The sequence below is a fragment of the Lampetra planeri genome, chromosome 62 (assembly GCF_965212315.1).
Source record: "Lampetra planeri chromosome 62, kcLamPlan1.2.h2, whole genome shotgun sequence".
NCBI classification, from domain to species: domain Eukaryota; kingdom Metazoa; phylum Chordata; class Hyperoartia; order Petromyzontiformes; family Petromyzontidae; genus Lampetra; species Lampetra planeri.
The window spans coordinates 1,556,357-1,578,981 of NC_136168.1; the positions used below are offsets into that span (position 1 = coordinate 1,556,357).

The 22,625-nt window shown below is 51.6% G+C and overlaps 1 protein-coding gene across 1 annotated transcript; it reads left to right on the plus strand.

Annotated features, from left to right (window-relative positions):
• The first annotated feature begins 1,281 nt into the window (after positions 1–1,281).
• Positions 1,282–22,061, plus strand: LOC144736620 (uncharacterized). Its single transcript, XM_078619183.1, has 2 exons — positions 1,282–2,058; positions 16,034–22,061. The coding sequence occupies exons 1-2, from the start codon at positions 1,675–1,677 to the stop codon at positions 18,221–18,223; spliced, it is 2,574 nt and encodes an 857-aa protein (XP_078475309.1). The 5' UTR covers positions 1,282–1,674; the 3' UTR covers positions 18,224–22,061.
• The last annotated feature ends 564 nt before the right edge of the window (positions 22,062–22,625 follow it).

A 22,625-nucleotide genomic window follows, 5' to 3' on the forward strand; every position in this document is an offset into this window, starting at 1 on the left:
GATCGGGGCTTCAAAAGACAGGGAAAACCGTCAGATGGAAAGGAAAGGAAAAGGATCAGGTATTTCCTGGGCCAAATAAATACGTGGAAACAAAACACACCTGACGACAACTCCACTAACATGTAATGCTGCGGATAGCGGAACATTGTAACCATAAATGCCTTAATAGTGGAGTATTTTATATCACAGTGGCCAATATAATCTGAGTAGACCTAATGTACAACAACCAGATCCTATGTAATTTGTGTGTATATGCGCCGAATTTTGAGAATGTTTGTTGATTTTAATTTTATGCTGTGTACCTGCTTGTGGAAAGGAGAGAGCAGTACTTTCCGCAGGTTTTTTTTTGTAAGAGGTTTTTTTTTGCCTGTTTGGCCATCCTTAGCAGTCTGGTGTATCTTACTGGGCGTTGGGTTGGCTCCCCATGAGGGTGTGCTCATTGCCATTGCTTACCTAGGTACTACATGTTTTGGGTACCAACCATCCCCGTGTGCTGGTTGTTTACTCAGTGCTGTGTTTGGTCACCTGATATGCCAAGGTCTGCAGTAAGTAGTTACTGTGTATTGCAGCTGATGTTCTTTTTAATTATTGTAATGTTCAAGCTTGCTGAGGGATTTAGAAGAAATTTAATAAAAGAATGGTAAATAAAAAAGGGAGGGGAGGGGAGGGAGGGGAGGGGAGGGAGGTCAGGCAGGTCCCTTCGCCGCTATGGTGCTGGTAGCGCAGCAGCAGGGGATCTGGTGATGGGTTTTTGAGGGTGATTTGTTTTCTTATTGGTGTCTATGAACACAGTGACACACAATGGGACTAATGTTACACGGGAAACTCGCATTAAATCCTTGATTAAAAGAAAAATACAAACAAACGACATGATGAACGAAGTAAAGTGCCGAAAGACTGAGCATCTTTCTCGTCTGAGCGTTTAAAAAAAGGAGGGAGGGGAGCTAGCAAGGACGGGAGACAGGGAGGGACAAAGAGCCAGGGGGAGAGAGGGGAGTCAGGGAGGGGAGGGACGAGAGGGAGGGGAGGGACGGGAGCCAGGAAGGGAGGGGAGCGCGGATGGAGGGGGGAAGCCAGGGAGGGAGGGGGAGCCAGAGAGGGAGGGGGAGCCAGGGAGGGAGGGGGAGCAAGGGAGGGAGGGGGAGCCAGTGAGGGAGGGGGAGCCAGTGAGGGAGGGGGAGCCAGGGAGGGAGGGGGAGCCAGAGAGGGAGGGGGAGCCAGGGAGGGAGGGGGGGGCGAGGGACGGGAGCCAGGGAGGGAGGGGCTCTTGTGACGCCACCGGGGAGGAACCCGGGCTCAGGGCGCGGTCACTTCTCCTCGCCGCGGTGAAACTCCGCGTAGAAGCAACAACAACAGCAGCACTGCGGGTGGCCGTGACCGAGCCAAAGCTTCACCCACGCTGTCAAGTGCCGAGCAACTTCGCTGTTTGCTGCTGCTGGTTCTGCTGTTGGTCGTGCTATGTGCTGGTGCTGCTGGTAAACTTTCCCACTGTGACTTTGAGAGAGGAAGAGGGAGAGGGGTTCTGTGGTGGCGGCGGCAGCGGCGACGGTTGTCAATCCGGATGAATTGCACGCGAAGAAGCGCAACACGTGCCACCGATTGAGCAAGCGAAGCCTGAGACCGCACTCACAACGCGGAGTGCGTTTCGCGGTTCAATCGGCTCACGGCCGGGCGATGGAGTCGCTCGTCTTGCCGAGCACCTCGGAGCTGAGCACCCTGAGAGTCCTCGAGTCCCTGGACAGACTCCTGGGCGAAGTGGAGCTCCTGCAGCGGAGCCAGCGCGACTCGGGCCGGCGGCAGACGGAGACGATCGCCGCCTGCCATGCGATCGGGACCGACGTGAGGCGTCTGGCCCGGCTCGAGGAGAAGGGGCACGCGGCAACCCGCGAGCTTCTGGGCAGGGTCGCCGAGACGGGAGGGCAGATCCGGGTTGCCCGGGCTCACCTGCTGGTCCAGGGCCACAGCTTAAGCGCCGTGGCTCAGCACGCGCGGCTGCTTGGGCAGCGCAAGGCGCCGAGGATCCTCGTGGTGAAGGTGGGCGCCAATACCCCGCCCCAGGTGAGATCTTTGACGGGGGGCGGTGGGGGGGTTCGCTGGCTGGCGCTGTGTGGGATGTGGGGGGCACCTTGCGCCTCGCATCGAGAAGGACCCCGGGGCTCGATGCAGTTTTCCTCCCATAGATAAAAAGAAAAAATCCTCTTTGGCCGTAGCCAAACATCGCAATGCTGAAACGTAAAACTGCAAATGTTGACCCCTTTCCCGTTTGGGATGACAGCGAAAGCAGAAGCGTCGCCCTCTCTACTGCGAACGCTTGGTGGGGGAACCCTTGAGACTCGGTGAGGCTCCCCTGGATAAACACGGGGTGGTCATAATGATGATAATAAATTATAATCAATCAATAAAAATACCCATTAAATTAAATATGAACACAGATGGATCAGTGCGTAGAAACGCAATGGACTCAGGGAGCTGGGTAGTTTTAGAATCGCGCGTATGTCAGTATTTGTCTGCTGCTATACATTTCCACGCGATGATGATGATGATAAGCCCACTTCGTTGAGCGATCACTTATGATGGCCAGGTCGCTTCTGAAAACGAGTTACACAGCTCAGCGGGGCCTTACCTGGTCAAATAACTAAATAATGCGCCGTGTGTTGTCTATCGCTCTATCCATTATTCACTCCCATCTCTCAGGCCCTTCTTTGTGCTACGAAGGGTCATTGCTCGAAACGTCGCCTATTCTGTTTTCTCCAGGCCACATTTTTAGTTCACAGCGCCGAGATCATCCTGGGCTTCGATCCGGGTTTTAGCCGGCTGTGACTCAGCCGAGTTCTAGGTCACGGTTTGCGAGACGAAAACAAAAAATAAAACGTCGTTGAGGATTAGAAACGACAACAACAAAAAGATAGACTTGACTGCAATGCAATCGTTTGACTCGTGGGGTTTAACGAGTGCGGTTTAACTAGCGTGGTTTAAAAAAAAAACGAAATGTGCGATGCTGCTGTGTTGACAGTTGTGCGCAACCCCTGAACACAATTCAATGAATTTGTCGAGAACACTGTGCCCCTACCATTAGCATAGCTCCTGTTAAAGCCACTGTGTTATTGCTGAATGTGTCGAAGGGATCTAGAAGTAGTTCTGTGGCGTCTCCTTCCGCGGGGTCCTCTAGCACATACTGCAAGAGGTGCGATTTGCGATGAATTTTAAAAGAGAAAAAAACATTTTGGTCCATCAACCCACGAGGCTTCTGGAGCAATGATTTCCAGAAACATTTGATTCAGCAATTGTTTAAGCCTGCAATGCAGGTACAAAGACAAAGATCACCCCGGTATAGCCTTCACAGACTGTTGGGGTAAGTGCTGTTAGCGAGTATCATCTATGAAAGTCGGCACCACGCCCGGCCGCCTTTGTCTCCCGAGTGGTGATGTTTATATACCGCACCAGATACTCATTTCAGGCTGAGTTGACCTAGAGGAGGCCTAGGACCGGTTCAGATAATAGTCACTTGTGTTAGCCGCGAGCGGGAATCGAACCCGGGTCGCCTGGTTCGTAGTGGAGCACACGCACACGCGCGCGCACATTCTGAAGACGTGCAATGTCTTACCGGTCCTGTGTACACGTTTCCGACAGAATAAGCAGAGAAACCGGATGAATGCGGTCTCTCACCGGTGCTTATCGCATTGACGCTGTGAAGCGTTACGTTGTTGCGAATCACATTGGGCTTGGCTTCGACGAAATCACTCAGCGGCGCTTCGTGTTGCCGGCAAGTCCGTACCGGCCCGTTGCAGGAGAGCGGGGGGGGGGCGCAGCGCTCTGGCCGTCAATTCCTGGGCTGAATGGAATTGCTGCGCACAGGTGCAGAGGCAGCGCCGCGCGTCTTCCTCGAGCGCCAGTGAGCTCATGGGTTTATTGCGCCCTCCCGCGGGGAGGTATCCCCTTCCCTGTGAGGCGGCCGCTCTTGTGAGATACGCGGCGGCGCCGCGGCGGCGCCACGGTGGCTAGGAGATGTTAACTCCCTCACCTGGTATGCAGAAGGTCGTGGGTTTGATCCAGACCCTGACGCCTGCTGTATATTTGGAGTTTGCTTGTCTCTTTCTCTCCATATTTAGTCAACTTGCGTTTAGAGAATTTGTCTGCGATACATTTCTTCGTGATAATCCATTTCGAATGTATGTTGAACTTCTTTCACACCGTACGTAGCCAACCGTGCTAATCGGAGGTACGACAAATAAGCTATCATTTGTGGCCAGGTCGCTTGTGAAAAAGAGCTATCTAGCTCAGTGGGCCTTACCTGATAAAATACAAATAGTTTTAAATAGTTTAATCCTTTCCCCGTGAACCGGCTGCTCTGATGGGATATCCTCGCCCTGTGAACCGCCCGCTGGGTGGAGGGTTCCCGTTGACCTGCGATGCTCGCTGTCGTTTCCACATCACACGGCAACATTCTCATTGCCGTTACGATCAATACGAAACAAATTACGTTGGCGACGCCGCCCCTGCTTTGCCAGTGGTGCACAATCACAACTAATAGTAATATTTTTAAACCTTGACACGTTCCTCAATAACAGTGTTTGTGTCCTTAAAAGGAAAAAAGTTAATGCTAGGCGACGTTTCTTGGCAGTGGCCCTTCCGAGGCCTCGCACGTCGTGTTTTGCAAGGAACCCATTGACTTTTTCATCAAAACAACAAACAGCAAGACTCTCCCCTGTGGGCTGATATACTGCACAGCGGCCTCTGTCTTAGTGTCCCCAGAGTTCGGTGGCGAGATGTTAACTATCTCACCTGGTATACAGGAGGTCGTGGGTTCGATCCCGACCCTGACGCCTGTATATTTGGAGTTTGCATGTTCTCTCCGTGGTCGCGTGGACTTTCCTCCGGGTCCTTCAGCTTTACCCTCCACGTTTAGAATCAACGTGCTTTAAGAGTATTTGGCTCCTATAAATTTGCACTTGATAAGCCACTTCGTTGAGCTATCATTTGTGACCAGGTTGTTTATGAAAAAAAGCGGGCCTTACCTGGTAAAATAAAAAAATATATAGTTTAGTTTGGTGCCACGCTGCATTGCCCGCAGGGCATTACGAAAGCAACGTGCCTTGTGCCGGCAAGTAAACATGGAAGACCGTGTGACATCATCCTCTTCATTGGCAGCAGCGGCGGTAGCAGCTGCGGCCCGTTGTGCGTCAGCGCCGCAGTCCAAAATGTCACCTTTGCGATCAATATTTTTTTCACGAGTGACGTTATTGACTAAGTTCGCATGACAGTGCCACAGGGCTCCCAAGGGGGAAGCCGATCCCAAAGGGGCTGGTCAAATAGCGGACCGGGGACAGCCCCCTCCTCCACCCCATTCTATATTTTTGAGCTCGGACTGAATCGGCTGGCATTCTGAGGCCCCTCCGTGACTGGTAATAGTGAACTTGGGAAATGACCGAGGCGAGCCACAGCGAGACAGGTGGCGGTCATAAATCAGCTGCTGCATTTCTACAAGACAAATTACTTTCAGGGGCTGCTGCTATTATTATTTGTAAATTATAGCCTGGTCATGACTGCGGCAAAGGCCACGAACAATTGCCGACCTAATAGGGATCTGCATTGTTTTTGTACTGTCCGCCTTTTGACGTTCTCTGGTCTGACACTGGTGAGACAAAGCCAGAAGGAAGGCAGTCTCTGGTGTAGATCAATCAGTTTCAAAGACAATGCATCATGATCAGAGTTTGTTTGTTTGCATGTTCGTCACAAGTACGTGTGGTTAATGCAGACTTGAGTCCTTGAAAAAGTTATATATTTGGTGTTTGAATATCTCAATACCTCCTGTTTTATTATTGCCAGAAAGGGTAAAACCAATTCTTATTTTTCATACTTTGATACTGGCAAAAAGGTCCCATAATACGTGAGGGAAACGTTGCATTGTAGCTGCTTCATAACCAGCCAGCCGTCCGGCCGGCTACGATACAAATTCTTGAAAGATGTCAAAGGTTGAGGACCGAGATGGACGCTGTTCATCGCTGGGTTTCGAAATTATTCCACAACGAGCCCCTAGTGCTCCCCCTCGCTCGATCAACTACTGCAGACTATTCTGTTTGAACTGCAGGATGTGTTGTTTTGTACTTTCCGTCACAAGAATCAGAAGCTGTATTCATCCTGGAAGAATCTGATGGGTCTACGAAGTTTTTTTCTTTATTTTAGTTTTGGTCACGGATGTGCAAGGATTTAACGGCAGCGCACACCCCTGCGATCTGGTTTCAACAGAGGCAATTCGGTGGCGTCGATCGGCCGACAATAAAAGAGGCACCAGCGCTCGATGGTCTAAATGAGTGGGGCATGGCTACGAATGTGGCATACAAAATCATCGTCGAGGAACCCAAGCGTGAAAGTGCCGGATTCTCGCTCTCTCTCTGTCGCACGATGGCTCTGGACCAAGCCGAGCCGTGCTAGGACGCGGCACGGTAGACGTCACGATATCGTTACTCGTTGTGACGTAGTTACACGTTGTGACGCAGTTATATGCCGCAGCGCCGTTGCATTGTAAGTTAATCTCTGATGTTAATTTCTCTCACCTTATAATTTTAAAAAAACATTAACATGACTCTGCCTTTTTGTAGAAACACTGTGCCTATCCTTGCGATATAATATATTTATTCAAGAAGATATCTTGGTTATATTTTTTATCATACATACAAAAATAACATGATCACATTTTTTTCGTAGGCCCTAGGCACAGTGCCTACTCTGCTGATTGGCCAGGTCACTTGTGAAAAAAATAACTATGTAGCTCAGTGGGCCTTACCTGGTAAAATTTGAATAGTTTGTTGGGATATCCTCGCCCTTTGAACCGGCCACTTGGTGGAGGGTTCCCCTTGGCCAGAGATGCTCGCTGTCGTTTCCACATCACTCGGCAACATTCGCATTGCCATGACAATCAATACGAAACAAATTAAGTTGGCGATGCCGCCCCTGCGTTGCCAGTGGTGCACAATCACAATTAATAGTAATATTTTTTTTAAACCTTGACACGTTCCTCAATAACAGTGTTTGTGTCCTTCAAAGGAAAAAAGCTAATGATAGGCGACGTTTTGGGGCAGCGGCCCTTCCGAGGCCTCGCACGTCGTGTTTTTCAAGGAACCCGTTGACTTTTTCATCAAAACAACAAACAGCAAGACTCTCCCCTGTGGGCTGATATACTGTGCAGTGGCCAGCACAGTGGCCTCTGTCTTAGTGTCCCCAGAGTTCAGTGGCTAGCAGATGTTAACTACCTCAGCTGGTATACAGGAGGTCATGGGTTCGATCCCGACCCTGACGCCAGCTGTATATTTGGAGTTTGCATGTTCTCCCCATGGCCGCGTGGATTTTCCTCCGGGTTCTCCGGTTTTTCCCTCCACATTTATAATCAAGATCACGCGTTTAGAGTATTTGTTTGATATAAATTTACACTTGATAAGCCCCTTTGTTGAGCTGTCATTTGAAGCCAGGTCGCTTCTGAAAAATAAGTTCATAGCTCAGTGGGCTTTACCTGGTAAAATACAAATAGTTACTTTTTTATTGTTATTTGCTTACCTTTCAGATACTTTGCACTGCTACCGTGTTGTTGCACTGTTTGTTGTATGAACGTTCTGACCTCGTGCACCTCCTAGATATATGTGAAAAAAGAACTTCATAGCTCATCGGATTCTTCCAGTATATTCTGATTCACATCCCTAACTTTTGCTATTAAAATCATGGGAAAGAGCAATTTCTATTCATGAAAACGTTGTTTTACACTCATTTTTTGAAGGAGGCATCCCTTTGGTGAATCCAGAGACACCTGTACATTAAAAGGGGGGCGGGGGGGCACTATATATAATGGATGCTTAGGGCCCCCCCCCCCCACCCAATGGGCCAGCACCACCATTGCCACCCGGCTGCCTGAGCGGCTGTTGGCATGCCACGTGGCAGCGGCGAAGGACTTCACCGCAGAGTCAAACCACCGTGGCTCCACATCTGCCTGCGGTAGCGGCAGTGGGGTGATCATCAGATCTTGTTTGTGCCAACGCGAGAGTGTGTATGATTATTTTGTTTTAATCGCCTGCCACCGCGGTCAGAATGTGCCCCGTGGCTGCCGTGGTCTGGGTTGTGTTTCGCAAAGTCTATCCTGGGTGAGGCACCCCCCTCCCCCCCCGTGGGAGACCCACGTATACGGGACGGTACGTGTGTGCGCGCTTTGTGTGCCTGTGTGCGCGCACGTTCGTGCGAGCGCCGGCGCCGGAGGAGGTAACGAGAAGCAGAGTGGCGGCGGCGCCAGCTCCCCGCTCGTGTTTCCCATGACCTTCGGACGCGGAGCGTTGCGAACCGTTGCGACAGATTTCTGTTGACGTTTCCACATAAAATTAAGCAAACTAACTCTTTTTATTTTACCAGGTAAGGGCCCACTGAGCCCTGTATCTCTTTTTTCAGAAGCGACCTGGCTATCACAAATAGCAAAGTGGCTTATCGCGTGGAAATTTATAGCAGCTGCCAAATCCTCTAAATGCGTGATGTTGATTCAAAATGTGGAGGGAATTAACCGGAGGACACGAAGAAAAATCCACGCGACCACGACCTCCTGCAAATCAGGCGAGGTAGTTAACATCTCGCCACCGTGGGGCAGATGCACACGCACAGCCACTCTGTCAGTCTGCTGCTGGATCACAGCTAAGCCCAGTGCAGCAACAGATTTTTTCCAGCAACTGATTTTTGATGACGACGTTTGTCCCGCAGCTGCAACCCATCGCACCTGTGTCATGCACCGTGGTCGTCACCCATCCATCCAATCTTCGTGCAGGCTCAGTCCTGCTGAGATGAAGCATAATAACTGGATATCTACTCCACTGTGAGGCACGCAATGAGTGGATGCTCGTTTCAGTCACGGGTTGTTGTGCAGAATCGAGCCAGGCAGGACTCGCTCTGACCAGAAGGAACCAGGCACCCACCGCACCGATGGTGAACGATGCACGGCCTTTACTACCCCTATGGGGGGCATAATGAGTGGGGGGGGGGGGCGCGGAGGTGCAACCAGATTCTTGTGGGAGAGGAGACTTCGACCGTGAGAGTTGGGCAGCGATCGTCGCGGCGTTCGAGGCATTGGGGGGCCCCGTGTTCACGGGTGCCCCCCGTCGAGTAGTAAACCCCTCGTGTCTCACCAGGGGTTGTAGCACCACAAAGACAGCACCCCCTCCCGCGGCGCACCACTGAGAGGGGGGCCTCTGCCCCCTCGATCCAGCCCTGTTGGGGCCAGGTGAAAATTGAAAGAGACCAAGGATGAGTCTCATTTGTTTGAGTGACCCGGGGCATCATTCTGCCAGTAGAGGGCGATGATTGCTGCTGCTGTGTGAGCAATTTGCGGATATGTAATGTTGAGAATTTTCCAAACTTGGTCCCTGGTGCCGACACGCAATGGCCTCCTCTTGCGAGTGACGTCAGGGGATATTTAACGTTCACTCGCATTGTTACTCCTCCGGTGGTAATTGCACACGGTGGTAATGATCATGATGATAATCATATAACTGCGGGTGTGTTTATAATTTTTTATTCACTTTCTTTTTCTTTTTCTATCTACATGACTTTACCGAAAGAACCAAAGAATATAATATATATGCTTTGGAAGCCAAAGTGCTAGGCTTGGTCAATTTAAATAACAGGCGAAATTCCACGATTGTTCGTTGGTGGCTGAGGAGGGCCCGGTTCTCCCACGAGCTGTGGACATCCAAGCTCATTTCAAGTGACTGGTGGCTTGTGGACGAGCCAGTAAACTAAACTATTTTTGTTTATTTTACCAGATGTAAGGCCCACAGCCGTGTGGCTCTTTTTCAGAAGCGACCTGGTCATCACAAATGACAGCTCAACCAAGTGGTTTGTCGCGTGGAGATGCATAGCAGCCAAATACTCTAAAGGCGTGACGTTGTTGATTCTAAATGTGGAGGGGACTCTGAGAACAATCAACACGACCACGGGGAGAGATGGAGAGAGGCACGCAAACTCCAAATATACAAGTGTCGGATTTGGAATCGAACCCACAACCTCCTCCACATCAGGCGAGGTAGTTAACATCTCGCCACCATGGCGCCCCAATAACACGCCAGGGACAGAGAAAACACGGGTTGGAAATAATATAACACGAAAGAATCATTCGCGTCTTTGTGGAGAATATAAATATCAAAGTACTGTATCACAATCAGAATAATAATTTTATTATCCGAGTAAATCACACATTGAGCTACGCAGTTCTTTTGCAAGGGTGACTCGGCAAGTCGACAGACACGGCAGCGAGAGCTCATAAACAAGATGTAAAATATTAAAAATATAAAGTGAATAAAAGCAAATAATCTCAGGAAACAATTACAGTACTTAAATTCGCATTAGAAAAATAGATAAGCAGACGATACAGACTCATTCACATATCCCTTCCCTCGCCGTAAAAAAAAGTACAGCGACACCCCAATGTACGTCTCTCCCCTTTTACGTATTTTCGCAAATGCGTCATCGCTTTAGTATCGCCTCAACCACCCCACACGCTCTGAATGTCGCTGACAGCATCGTCCCCTCCTTTCTCGTTATCCGTCGCCTCTCAGCCTTCACCACCACCTACCACTACCCCTGTTAAAACCGCTTCGATTGACATCGTTACGATATTCGTCGTCGCACATTTCAGGAACGCATCCCCCCCCCCCCCCCGCGTAAACCGGGGAGGGAGAGATATCTCTGCTTTTACTGATAGGAACGAAGTGAACCAGCCTACAATAGATTATATCGTCCGTCCGTCCGTCCGTGTAGCAACATCGCCCCCTACTGCAAACACTTGGCAGGACCCTACAAAAACCTTTAGACTCAGTGGGGCTTTCCTGGCTAAACAAGTGTAATAATACATTATGTTTATATTCTTTGGTTATTCGTTCCTACCAGCCCACCCCGCAGGGTCCTGTTATTAACGCAACCAATCGGTCCCAGGGCCTGATCTCAACCAGCTTGACTGCCGACGAAGCACTGCACGTCGAAACCGGTCCAGGGTTTTGCTTGCACTCAATGTCAACGCTGCTGAAGTGATGTGCTCCCAGAAGGCCGTGGCACCGATGATGGATTGGCAAAGGATCCTTTTATTTTATTTGTTGTATGTGGAGAGACGGAGACCGGAGTGGGCTTGGGCTAGAGCACCTCGCTCCAGGGGAGGATCTCGGATGCACGAGACGAAGACCAGAGTCGTCGCACTTATTACACCCACACAGTGCTGGGCCACAAGTGGACCACGATGCGTTGGCTGATCTCGTCAAAGAGCACAAACCACCATCACGCAAACTCCGGTCGTCCTCACAGCAACAGCGGCTTCCTGGCTGGCCATCGAACAAAAATGGTTACCGCATCACGCAGCGCTTTCAGATGAGCTTCTGCGGCCGTCTGGAACACTCTCCTTTCCGATATTAGGAAGACAATTGGAAACGCTGCGCTTTTTTTATCATCTAGGTTGAGAACTAATTTCTTTGAAGCTGCCTTTTGTATTTAGTTTGTCCTTTCACCGCATCTCTGATTAACACGGTTCTCTACGTATGGTGCGAAAGAAGTTAGATGGATATATACGTACAAAAGAGGAACGCATCCGAGAGCAGCAGAGATAGAGCGATAGAATCGCCTCGTGTGCAGGTGCTGTCTGGACGTGTGCATCACGGGACTGAGAGATCAGAATTGGAATCTTTATTTATCCTGGAGCAATCCGATGAGCTATGAAGCTCTTTCTCGCAGATGCTTAGTAGGGGCAGGAGTCAGAACGTTACAACAACAACGAACAAGATAAAAAGACGACTGGAGTGCAACGTGTAGGAAAGGAAAGCAGCAAATCACGAAAAATAAATACGTCAAATAGATGGCGGCTGGTGGTGGTGGGTAGTGGTGGTGATTTCTTTCAAGGATCCAGCTGGTTCTGGCTCCGTGTCCTGACATTGGCATTCACCCCCAAAGTCACAATCTCCTCCAAATGTTTGCAGTATGGATATATAGACAATATATATTACCATTTGACCCACAATTGCACACTGTCTCAAATTGCAGTTTTTAATTGATGGCAATTCACACAATCTGTGAGTAATAAAAAAAACATTATTTTTCCACAAAGCGTATATTCATTCGTGTTTTCAGTAGGTCGGGAATTCTAGCCGCTTGCACAACAGTGAGGGAGGGGGGGAGAGGCGTTATGAGGAGAGCGTGGAGGAGGGTGTTATTAGTGGGGAGAGGGGGGCGTTATTAGTGGGGGGAGGGGGCGTTATTAGTGGGGGGGGGGTAGTTATTCTTGGGGAAAGGGGGAGCTTTATTCGTGAGGGGAGATGGGTTATTCTTGGGGGAGGGGTACTCGGCACGTAGCCCCCCCTCCCTGCAGTACCCTCTTTAAATAACCACCACGTGGCATCCGAAACCACGCGGCAAGCCCCTGGCGTGCCGCCCCTGGCTGGGACCCGCCGCCCACGGCCCCCCTCCTCCTCTTTGCTAAATTGTTTCAACGAATCTCCTCCGGGATGCCGCGATCGCGTTTCGGGTTTTGTGCGCGAGCGTCGCGTGCCGTTGTAACAGCTACCCCGCAGGAGGAGTAGATTCCTCTCTGTCTCTCTGTATCTTAAAACAATAAATAAGAGGCGAAGCCAACGTAAACACATAACAACTCTTGTGTTTGTGCTTATTTTAAACAAGTATGAAAAATATATATATACCAAAAAAAAGATACATTTCCACATTGTGTTGTTTTGTAAGCACAAAGGATATGAATCGGTTGGAAAAGCAGCAGCAAAAAGGGCGTACGGACGGGACGACTGCGAGTCAAATATTCCGGCCGGGGTCAACTCAGTTCAGTAACAGCAGCATCATCAGAATCAGCAGCTTCCTCGGCAAAAGTAGTAACAGTATCAGCTTCTCCATACCGTTTGGTTCTTTCGGTAAAGTCACGTAGGTAGAAAAATAAAATAAAACAAAAAATAATATATCACGACGTTTCGATCGCAACACAAGCTGTCATCCTCAGGCAGAAAAAATCATCCAGCAGTGGAACTGCTGGTTCATCAGTTCCACTGTCGTCGTGATTTATTATTTTTTGTTTTATTTTATTTTATGTTTCTACCTACGTGACTTTACCGAAAGAACCAAAGAGTATGGATTCCTGCAGTCACGAAAGCTTCAAATCAAGATTGAGCTTCTCCATAATAGAGGTTTTTGGGTTAGATTAAGTAAATATGAATGTGTCGTTAAATCCGCCACCACCCGATACAGCCAATTAGTACAAGTTTGTCACGTAAACAAAACGTGCCAATTCGTTGCTGGTACAGCACACCGGTGTGTTGGAGAGTAAACCCACAACATTTACAATTCGAGTGTTAAACTGAGTATTAGCTTCATCATCAATCTTATCATAATCGTCATTAACATCATGATAACGACCATCACCATCAGCAGCATCATTAGACGCATCAGCATAAGCTCATCTTCAAACATCATCATCACCACCATCATCACTCAGAGGCCGGTAAAATCGGCACACCTAGGTAAGGCTGCTGCGTCACTTGGTGGGACAACAGTTGTGTCCTTTGGATGGACTGGTTCCCTTCCACAGGAATGTGGAAATGTCACCACTGACTCGGGATGTCCCACGGAGATTGTGCTGAGTGCTCCGATGAACTCCTCCGCAACTCGACAAAAGTTGTTTATATAATTTATTTGCAAACATTTGCAAAACGCGTCATTTTGAGGAGCGGGGGCTTTGCTTTGCTTGCGATCCACCGCAGTGGAAGCCCCGCCGGGTGCCGCTATTCACGGAGCCTGCCCTGGGAACTCGCGTGGCGTCCAGGTCCGGCGCAAACATTCCCCAAATTCCCTTGGCAGAATTCTCCCGATTCGTAATCTCACGCTCGCTGACGATCCCCAGCATCGATGGTGGCAGGGCGGGTCACGGGAGAAGTCGGCGCTCGCAGGAGCTTTAAAACAAAACAAACACTTATTTTTTTAAATATTTTTTCCCCCACGATTTTGTGCAATTTAATAAATGAAAGAGAATATTATTGTTTCTTGAAGGTGTTTGTAACGACCGCACGAGCCAGGTCACTGTGCATGCAGTGAGCGCCGTGCGGATAAATTGAGTGGCGCTTTGGCGCATACCCGCGGACGCTCATGGTTTCTCTTGAGATGATCGCGGTGTAGATCCTGCCGCGTGTTTTTGACACCCCGAGGACAGCCGGTGGACTCCACAGCCGCCGCGGTGCCACCTTCATCGCTTTCCCAACGAAGGGTGAAAGCGTCCCCCCATATGCGTCAGCCCTATTGTCCGTCCATAGCGGGGTGGAGGGGCACAAGGTAACGCTCGTATGAAGATGATTCAATCAAACATATCAATTAAAAACTGTCATTACTATACTCTTTGGTAGAAAAAATATTATTTAATATATTATTATTTATTTTTCTACCTATGTGACTTTACCGAAAGAACCAAAGAGTATGGATTCCTGCAGTCACGAAAGCTTCAAATCAAGATTGTCTCATTACTTTTCATTTATTTACTTTTCTTTACGACTTACCTTTCTTACATGGTTCGTTGCGCACGGTCGCACTTATAATTTGCACGCAGTGGCGATTTACTTTGCTCGGTCGGTGTTCGCCCACGCGGTGGCGATTTACTTTGCTCGGTCGGTGTTCGCCGCTGAGGTTGTGACGGGTTTCTATCTTCATTCCTGTTACTGCTCCGTGCTCGCTGCACCGTTCCCGTTCTGCTGTAATGTGCACTCATGCCATGCAAGCCAAACGACTGACCACGCAGTAAGCCACTGTAGTCTGCACTCCTTCAATGGAGGAAGAGGAGGGCGACAAGCAGACCTCGTTTAACGCAGAAGTAGATGCATTGCTGAAAAGTGCCGTGGTAATCGAAAAAAACGATTTCCCCATAAATAATGCAACGGTAAAGTTTGGCGAGAGACGATGTACTACTACCCACACACCGCGAGATTGCTGGAGGGCAACACACCGTGTTACTGTATCATTCCACATACTGTATCACTGTACCGCTGAGCTACGCAGCTGAAGAAAGTAGTCCATCGTTGACCGGTCAGAAGCCGCATTGTAATGGCGCGCGTCCCGTGGTACAACGGGGTGGGAGCATTCCGCCTCATAACGACGCGCGTTCTAAATCATAACAGCACGCGTTCCGCGTTATATCGGCACGCGCGTTCCACGGTATAACGGTGTCCCTAATGAAAGGAATCGAGCGTTACAGCGAAAACGCATTCCAGTGTGAACACCGCAACGCATGAAGCGAGGACTTGCCGCACACAAACTCTCTCTCTCCGGAAGCCCCACTCATCGTGGCGGTCAGGATTCGACATTGGCATCCAGCTCCTGAGCACACTGCCAAACACAAGAATAGAAACAGCAAAGAATTTGCAAACGTTATCCAACACTTGCCTGCACCGGTTGGAAGGGCTTGACCCTTAATTCTTCACGGCCATCTGTCTATCCATCACAAAAAGGCTGCTTAGGGCGTTGGTGGGGGCAACGAAAACCTCGGAATCGCCCAAACTGAACCCTGCATTTAGGTTGACAGTGAAGGCCTGGGCTGTACTTTGGCCACTGGCTGGAGAGACAAAAGTGTATTTCCAGATGCATGGAAAACATGCGCGTGTTGAGCCTGTGTGGTAAATGTGTAGCGGTTAGCGACGCTGCACGACGAACCTGGCCACCCGACGAACCTGGCCACCCGAGTTTCATTTCAGCTCACGGCCACCAACACCAATGACGATTATTTGAAGCAGTTGTAGGCCTCCCCTAGGTCGACTCAAAAAGAGCATCAGGCGAGATGTGTAAATGTTGCCACTGGGGAGACAAAGGCGGTCCGGGCATGATGTTTGCCACCCACCCCCTCGTGTGCTGCATAGGCCTTAAGAGGTGCTCGCTAACAGCACTTGTCCCAACAGTCTGTTAAGGCTACACGGGGGATCTTTGTATTTTGTTGCTTGTGCACAGTATTTATTTGACCGACGCACTGCAATCGATGTCCTCTCTACAGGCCGCACGCACGGCGCCGGGGGTGGCGATCGGAGGCGGATCCGACCGGTGCTCCGTCCGGAACGAGCACGTGGACCTCAACGGTGCAGCCTGGCTTTCCCGGCACGAGCGGCCGGCGCCAGGAGCCCCGGGGCCTCCTCGAGGGCCGCCGAGCGAGAGCTACACTCCCGACGAGCGCACAATGCATCCTGCAGCACTAGCGGTGGGGGAGTCAGCCCGGCCGAGCCCCGTCCGCGGTGCCGGCCGGGTCAGGCGGCTGGACAGCATCAGCGAGGAGGAGCGCGCAGATGTCGGTACCTCGCCGAGTGGGGCTGCAACGAAACGGGAATTGGGGGATCCTGGTTTGGCTGCCCGTGAGCCCAGCGTGAACTGGGCCGTGGGAGAAGAGGAGGAGCGTTCCATGGGTATGGCTGCCACAGCTGTAATGTCTGGAGGGGGTGCGTCGGTACCACCCGACAGTCCGCGAGGCGGTGCGATGGTGACGATCGGCACGACGGGCCTCTCTCGGTTCAGCAAGGACATCGCGAGGGCTGTGACAGAGCAGGGCACGGCCGTCGCTCACTCCCTACTCAACGCCCGCTGTCCCCCAGCCACTGCCGCCATGGAATATTCCCACGGCGGGAACAAAGCCGGCGGCCACGACGGCGTCGATGACGGGATTAGCCGGGCTGGCGGCGTGATGGAGGAGGAGGTGACAGAGGTGGTGGTGGAGCGAGCACGGCCGCCCGAGAAGAGCGCCGGGCCAAGGGGCACACGCTCCAAACGACGCCGCAGGACGGCGCCGCCCGCCACCGCCGCCGAGCCCCCCACTAGCCCCGCAGGGTTCCGGATCGCCCAGATGGCGCCGTGCGTGTGCGCCGAAGCAGAGCTGCACCTCAAGGCCGGGCACGAAATCGCGAGCGCCTGCGAGGAGATCTCGCGGGCAATGGAGCGGTGCTCGCGGCCCACGGCCCCCGCGGCCTCCACCCCGCCAGGAGACGATCGCCCCCCGCCGCTTGAAATGCCCAGGCGGCGGGAACGAGGCCTCGGCGAGGTTGAGGCGGCACCAGAAGAAAAAGCAACAGTGCCCGGGTGTGACGGGAGCCCGGTAAGATCGCGGACCGAAGTCGAAGCCTGGCGGGACGCGGACGGCGATGGTGCCGTGGGGGCCCCTGCTTGGGCGAAAGATTCGGGAGGCGCCGGGAGTTTGCGAGGGCAAGAAGGCGGCTCGAAGGAGCGGACGAGCGAGGGGCAAGGTGAGGAAAAGGCAGCGGCAGCGTGGTGCGGGAGTGGAGGAACCCCTCGGGAGGATGAGCTAGGATGCGTAGAGCAGACGGCCCTCGCGGTTCGCTCAACGCCTCGAACGGCAATGACTGCCGTCCACCCGGGGGAGAACGGGAGCCCCGTGCTGCTGGGTGGGCCGAGCGGTCACGGGGAGCCATCGACGCAGGCCGCAGGGACGCACGGTGGGGCGCAGCGGGCGGCGCATGAGGCAATCTCGAGGGCGGCCCGCCTCTCCGGCCTGTGCGGCGACATCGCAAAGCAGCTGCAGCACCAGCAGCAGAACCAACAGCAGCACCAGCAGCAGAACCAACAGCAGCAGCACCAGCAGCACCAGCTGAACCAGCAGCACCAGCTGAACCAGCTGCTGAACCAACAGCAGGAACACCAGCAACAACAGCAGCAGCAGCAGAGAAATGCTCCTGAATGTGCCGCCCGTGCCACGTCCGATTCTGCGGAGGGCCCAGGCGGTTCAGCCCGCGCTCCGGATGCTGCTGCCGGGCGGAAACGTGGCACGGACGGAGTGGCGGGAGCAGCGAACCGGCCAGGAGAGCGCAAGGGGAAGGTTTTGAATGCAGGTGCGATTTCTGAAGTTGGCCAAATAGAGGACAACGACGGGCGAGTGGATGCGAAGGAGAACTACAGGAAGGGCTCGGCGTGGACGGGCGGCGGAGATGGGGGCACGCCGCATGGGAGTGAGGGCGGGCGGAGGTTGGCGAGGGAAGGCGCGATGCCGAAGCGGCAGTACGTGCACGCCGGTGGTGGCAGAGGGGCAGAGGAGGGGAGGCTGGACACCAGGCCGGCCGTTAAGAAGACCAGGAATGTGGAAACGAAGATCCGTGGAGAGTCGGAGGGCCTCACGCCGAGACAGAAACGGGGGCAAGGTTTTAGAGGAAGAGTCGGCCCACTGCACATTGATGACGAGCTGTAGTTTCGAGTTGACGTTGTTGAGCCCGGTGAGGTCTTGAGATTTTGTTGAGCTCGGTGACATCTCGAGATATTCTTGAGCCCCGGTAAGATCTCGAGATTTTGTTGAGCCCGATGAGATCTTGAGATTTTGTTGAGCCCGATGAGATCTTGAGATTTTGTTGAGCCCGATGAGATCTTGAGATTTTGTTGAGCCTGGTGAGATCTCGAGATTTTGTTGAGCCCGGTGAGATCTCAAGAGACCAGGATAGGAGTCTCACTCGCAAGAGTGCGGCCAGTAGGAGGCAAAGATTTCCATGCAGTGTCCCAATTGAGTAATTTTGGATGTGAAATTTTGACCCACACACACCGGCACTCTTGAGAATAACATTGGCGGGATCTTTAACGTCCATTCGGAAGCAGATGGCGGCATGTAGCATTGTTGTGGTTAACACGCATTACAGTATTAGCCAGGGTGGCCACTGGATTCTAACCGTGACACCTCTGCAACAACAAAAGGCAAATGCGCTACCGCAGGGGGTACTTTTAGATAATTCCAGTAATTGTAATACAATGATGTTTATCTTTCGCCCAGCCAATCAAACTCCTGTAGCCATGATCATGCCATTAAATTAATGGCAGTGCATACAATCTGACGATGGTGATTCATGACTAATCAACGTGTGGTGGCCTCTCAGAGGAGCAGTGATTTATGAACGATGCAGTAAAAGAGGTTTTTCTGCTTTCGTGTTATCTTCAAAACTCCCATTGGTCACGAGGCTTCTTATTTTGCAAACAAGTTTTAAAATAGCGGCTTCTCCATCAGTTCACTCTGCTTCCTGACGGTCGTCTTTAGCTACTGAACGACATTCCTGGTCGGAATATTCGATACTCATAACCGTGGGCCATGGTTCTTCCGTGCCCCACGTCCACGCAAAGCGACGGTGGAGATCGTTGTCTAAGGGTGATGATTTGAGTTCGCTCATCGCGCTGGCGTCAGGTACTGTGTGGCAAAGCACTTCTGCGCCACCGCAGGGGTGGTGCAGAAACGACGCCAATGGAGGGCAGCGCCAAGGGCAGAAAGGGGAAACCGTTGGGAGGAGAGATTAAACAAATGAATTACAAAGTGACGAGTTGCTCAGAAACTTAAACGGAGGCGACGAACAAAATGCCATGCAAAAGTCTCTCTCCCCGTGGTCACGTGGATTTTTCTCCGGGTCCTCCGGTTTTTCCCTCCACATTTAGAATCGATGTGCGTTTTCGAGTATTTGGCTGATATAAATTTCCACGCGATAAGCCATTTCGTTGAGTTATCATTTTTGGCCAGGTCGTTGAGTAGATTTAGTTTTGTCAGTGTATAAGGCGCATGCAAGCCTGTCTCCAGGCGGTTCGCGTCAATCGGGGAGAAAACGAGGGAGCAAGTAGGGATGGGAGGGAGGTAAGTGAGGAAGGAGGGAGGGGAGATGGGAAAAGAGTGTGAGGGGAGAGCGAGGGAGAGAGGGAGGAGAGATGGGAAGGGAGGACGAGGGGAGAGTCAGAGATAGAGGGAGGCAAGTGAAGAGGGAGGGGGGAGGTGTTAAAGGAGTGCAAGGGGAGAGCGAGAGAGGCGAGGGAGAGAGGTGATGGAGAGAGGTGATGGAGAGAGGTGAGGGAAAGAGGGAGGAGAGATGGGGAGGATGATGGGAGATGGAAATGGAGGACGAGGGGAGAGTGAGCCAACATCTTCAGGGGCTGGTCAACGTGCTCGTCGGCTACGCCAAGCTCGCCATGTACAGGGCGAGGAAGGTGGCCATGGAGGGGAAACGTCCGGCCAGCAGCCTGGGCATCTTCCGCGCTCTGGTCGGGGCCAGGGTGTGTGGGCTGGGGTTCCGGCATGCGCGGCTGACCCACGCCGTGCCGGCCTTCAAGGAGCAGTGGGCGCTGGAGGAGGCCGTGTGCTCGGTGGCAGAAGATTGAGAGCTCTGCATGCAGTTATGAGCTACCGTCGGAGGCCATAGGACTGCGAGAAGGGCTGGGTGCAGATGCAGCACTTGTCGTAAAAATATTACATAGAAAACATAGGGGGTTATAGACATCGAGGAGGGAGAGGGGGGTGTAGAGAGAGAGTGGGTACAGAGAGGGAAGGCGTAAGAAGGAGGAGAGCAGAGCGTAAAATCTTTTGTGAAATCTTTCATTTGAAAAGGGGGGGGGGGGGCACATAAAGCAAAGCATTGAAAAAAAACGAAATTATGAACGAAGCAAAGTGCCGACTACACTGAGCATCTTCTTGTTTCCTCTGATCGTAAAAAAAAAGGAGGCGAGGGAGAGAGGAGGGAGAGGAGATCGGAAGGGAGTGCAGGGGGAGAGCGAGCGAGGGAGGGAGGAAGGGGTGACACCGTGGCACGGCGCGGGCCCGGCGAGGCCACGTGCAGGGGGACGATGGGGCCCACGAGGGGCGGCACCGATGAGTCCCGAACAGATAAAGCCTGGAGGGCCGACGGAGTCCAATTTGGAGAAAGCCCCGATTTTACTTGTACGAAATCAATCAATCTTCCATGTACGCGCCAATATCGCCCTCAACAAAGTAGTGCATCGGTGAAGATTAAAGCAGAACGGAAACGGTGCCGGGGGGGCGGGGCACGAAGCAGCAACAGGGATGAAGAAAGGAACCCCCGTCACGACCTCAGCGGCTAGCGCCGACCGAGCAAAGCGAAATGGCAACCGCTCGCAATAATAATGTATGACCTTGCGCAGAGAATAGCGTGAGAAAAGTAGTAAATAAAGTTTAAAAAAGTAAAGCAACCGTTTATTTATTTTAGATTTTATGGGAAGGCGAGTCTGAGATGAGCGGAAAGTCCCCACCACCCACTCGGCCCAGCTCGCCACGACACCCGCAGTGGGGTGAAGCGTGGGTGGGCACCCTCGCTCGTTCCCAGCGGCACACCGCGTGGACGTCGAGGCAGAGCTGTTTCTCAAACTTGCTTTGGGCCCCACTCAGCCGATTGAAACTTTTCCGTGGACCACCCCAGCTCCCACACCCGCCACCCCTGGTGACAAAATGCATTCACTTCTCTCTCTCTCTCTAAATACCACTCGAACAACAGCGTGATTCATTTTATTAGAACATTAAAAAATATGTAACAACGCTACTATAAGGTTTTTTTTAGGGGGGGGGCATTTATATATTACATTCAGAGTCGTTTAATCAGGGCAGTTTACCTAATTTCAATGAAAATTAAATATCATCAATTAACGTCCGAAACAAAAGGCGTAATGAACGTCATTATTCTCCGGGTCAACCGGCGTTTGCGTCGCAGCCATCGCGCATCCACCCTGGAGGACGGTCGCTGGTGGTCTTGGCTCCCACCGGTGGTACCCAGGGCTCCCACCGGTGGTACCCCGGGGTTCCCCACCACACTTTGAGAAGTGCTCGCACACTTGCGACGGCGCTCCAACTCGCAGCGCCAGCGAGAGAAGCAACGGCGCCTGCAGGAAGTCGAACAGCAACGTGGGGATCGTCGATAGCGCCTTGAGCCAATCGCCGAGAGAGAGAGCGAGAGAGAAGCTTGTCCCGTGTTTAAAAAGGTCTACATTTAGTTACAGTTACCAAAATTACCATTACGGAATATAATTTTTTTAAACAATATATTTGATATAGATGTACGTACATCACTTGAGCGACAACGATTATGCATCGGTAAAAACAATGATGATTAATATTGTATTTTAGATGACTGTTTCAGCCAAATTATGTTTCTATTTGCACGTGTGACACAAATTCCCAGCGACAACTAACGACGCTGTCCGTCAATTCTAACGATCTCTCTGCAACAAGTGATATTGTATTCCCTGAACATTAAAATCCACGATACAAATGAAAACTGTCCGTGGCTTCGTGTGAGAACGCCATTGTTTTACTGGGCAGTGATTGTGTACACACTACAACAATTTACACTGGATTGTATGATTGTGTTCCTTACGAAAGTATGTATGTATGTCAAACCGAGAAAAACATTCGGTCTTGGTCACACACGGGGCAGCATTGGAGACTGGTGGAGGAACAACTGGGGAACGCAAACATCATCCTGAACATACCCCTCGTCGCACATCTCATCACCAACCTGGCCAGCAGGCGGCTCAATGCCCTGCAAGCAGTGGGGGTACCTATGGGTCTCTGTGTGAGTCTCTACGTGAATCTGTGAGTCTCTGTGTGAGTCTATGGGTCTATGTTTGTGTCTGTGGGCATCTGTGTGAGTCTTTGGGTCTCTGTATGAGTATGTGGGTCTGCGTGAGTCTGTGGGTTTCTGTGTGAGTCTGTGGGTTTGTGTGAGTCTATGGGTGAGTATGTGGGTCTATGTTTAAGAGTCTGTGGGTCTGCGTGAGTCTGGGTTCATGTGTGAGTCTATGGGTGAGTATGTGGGTCTATGTTTGAGAGTCTGTTTCTGTCT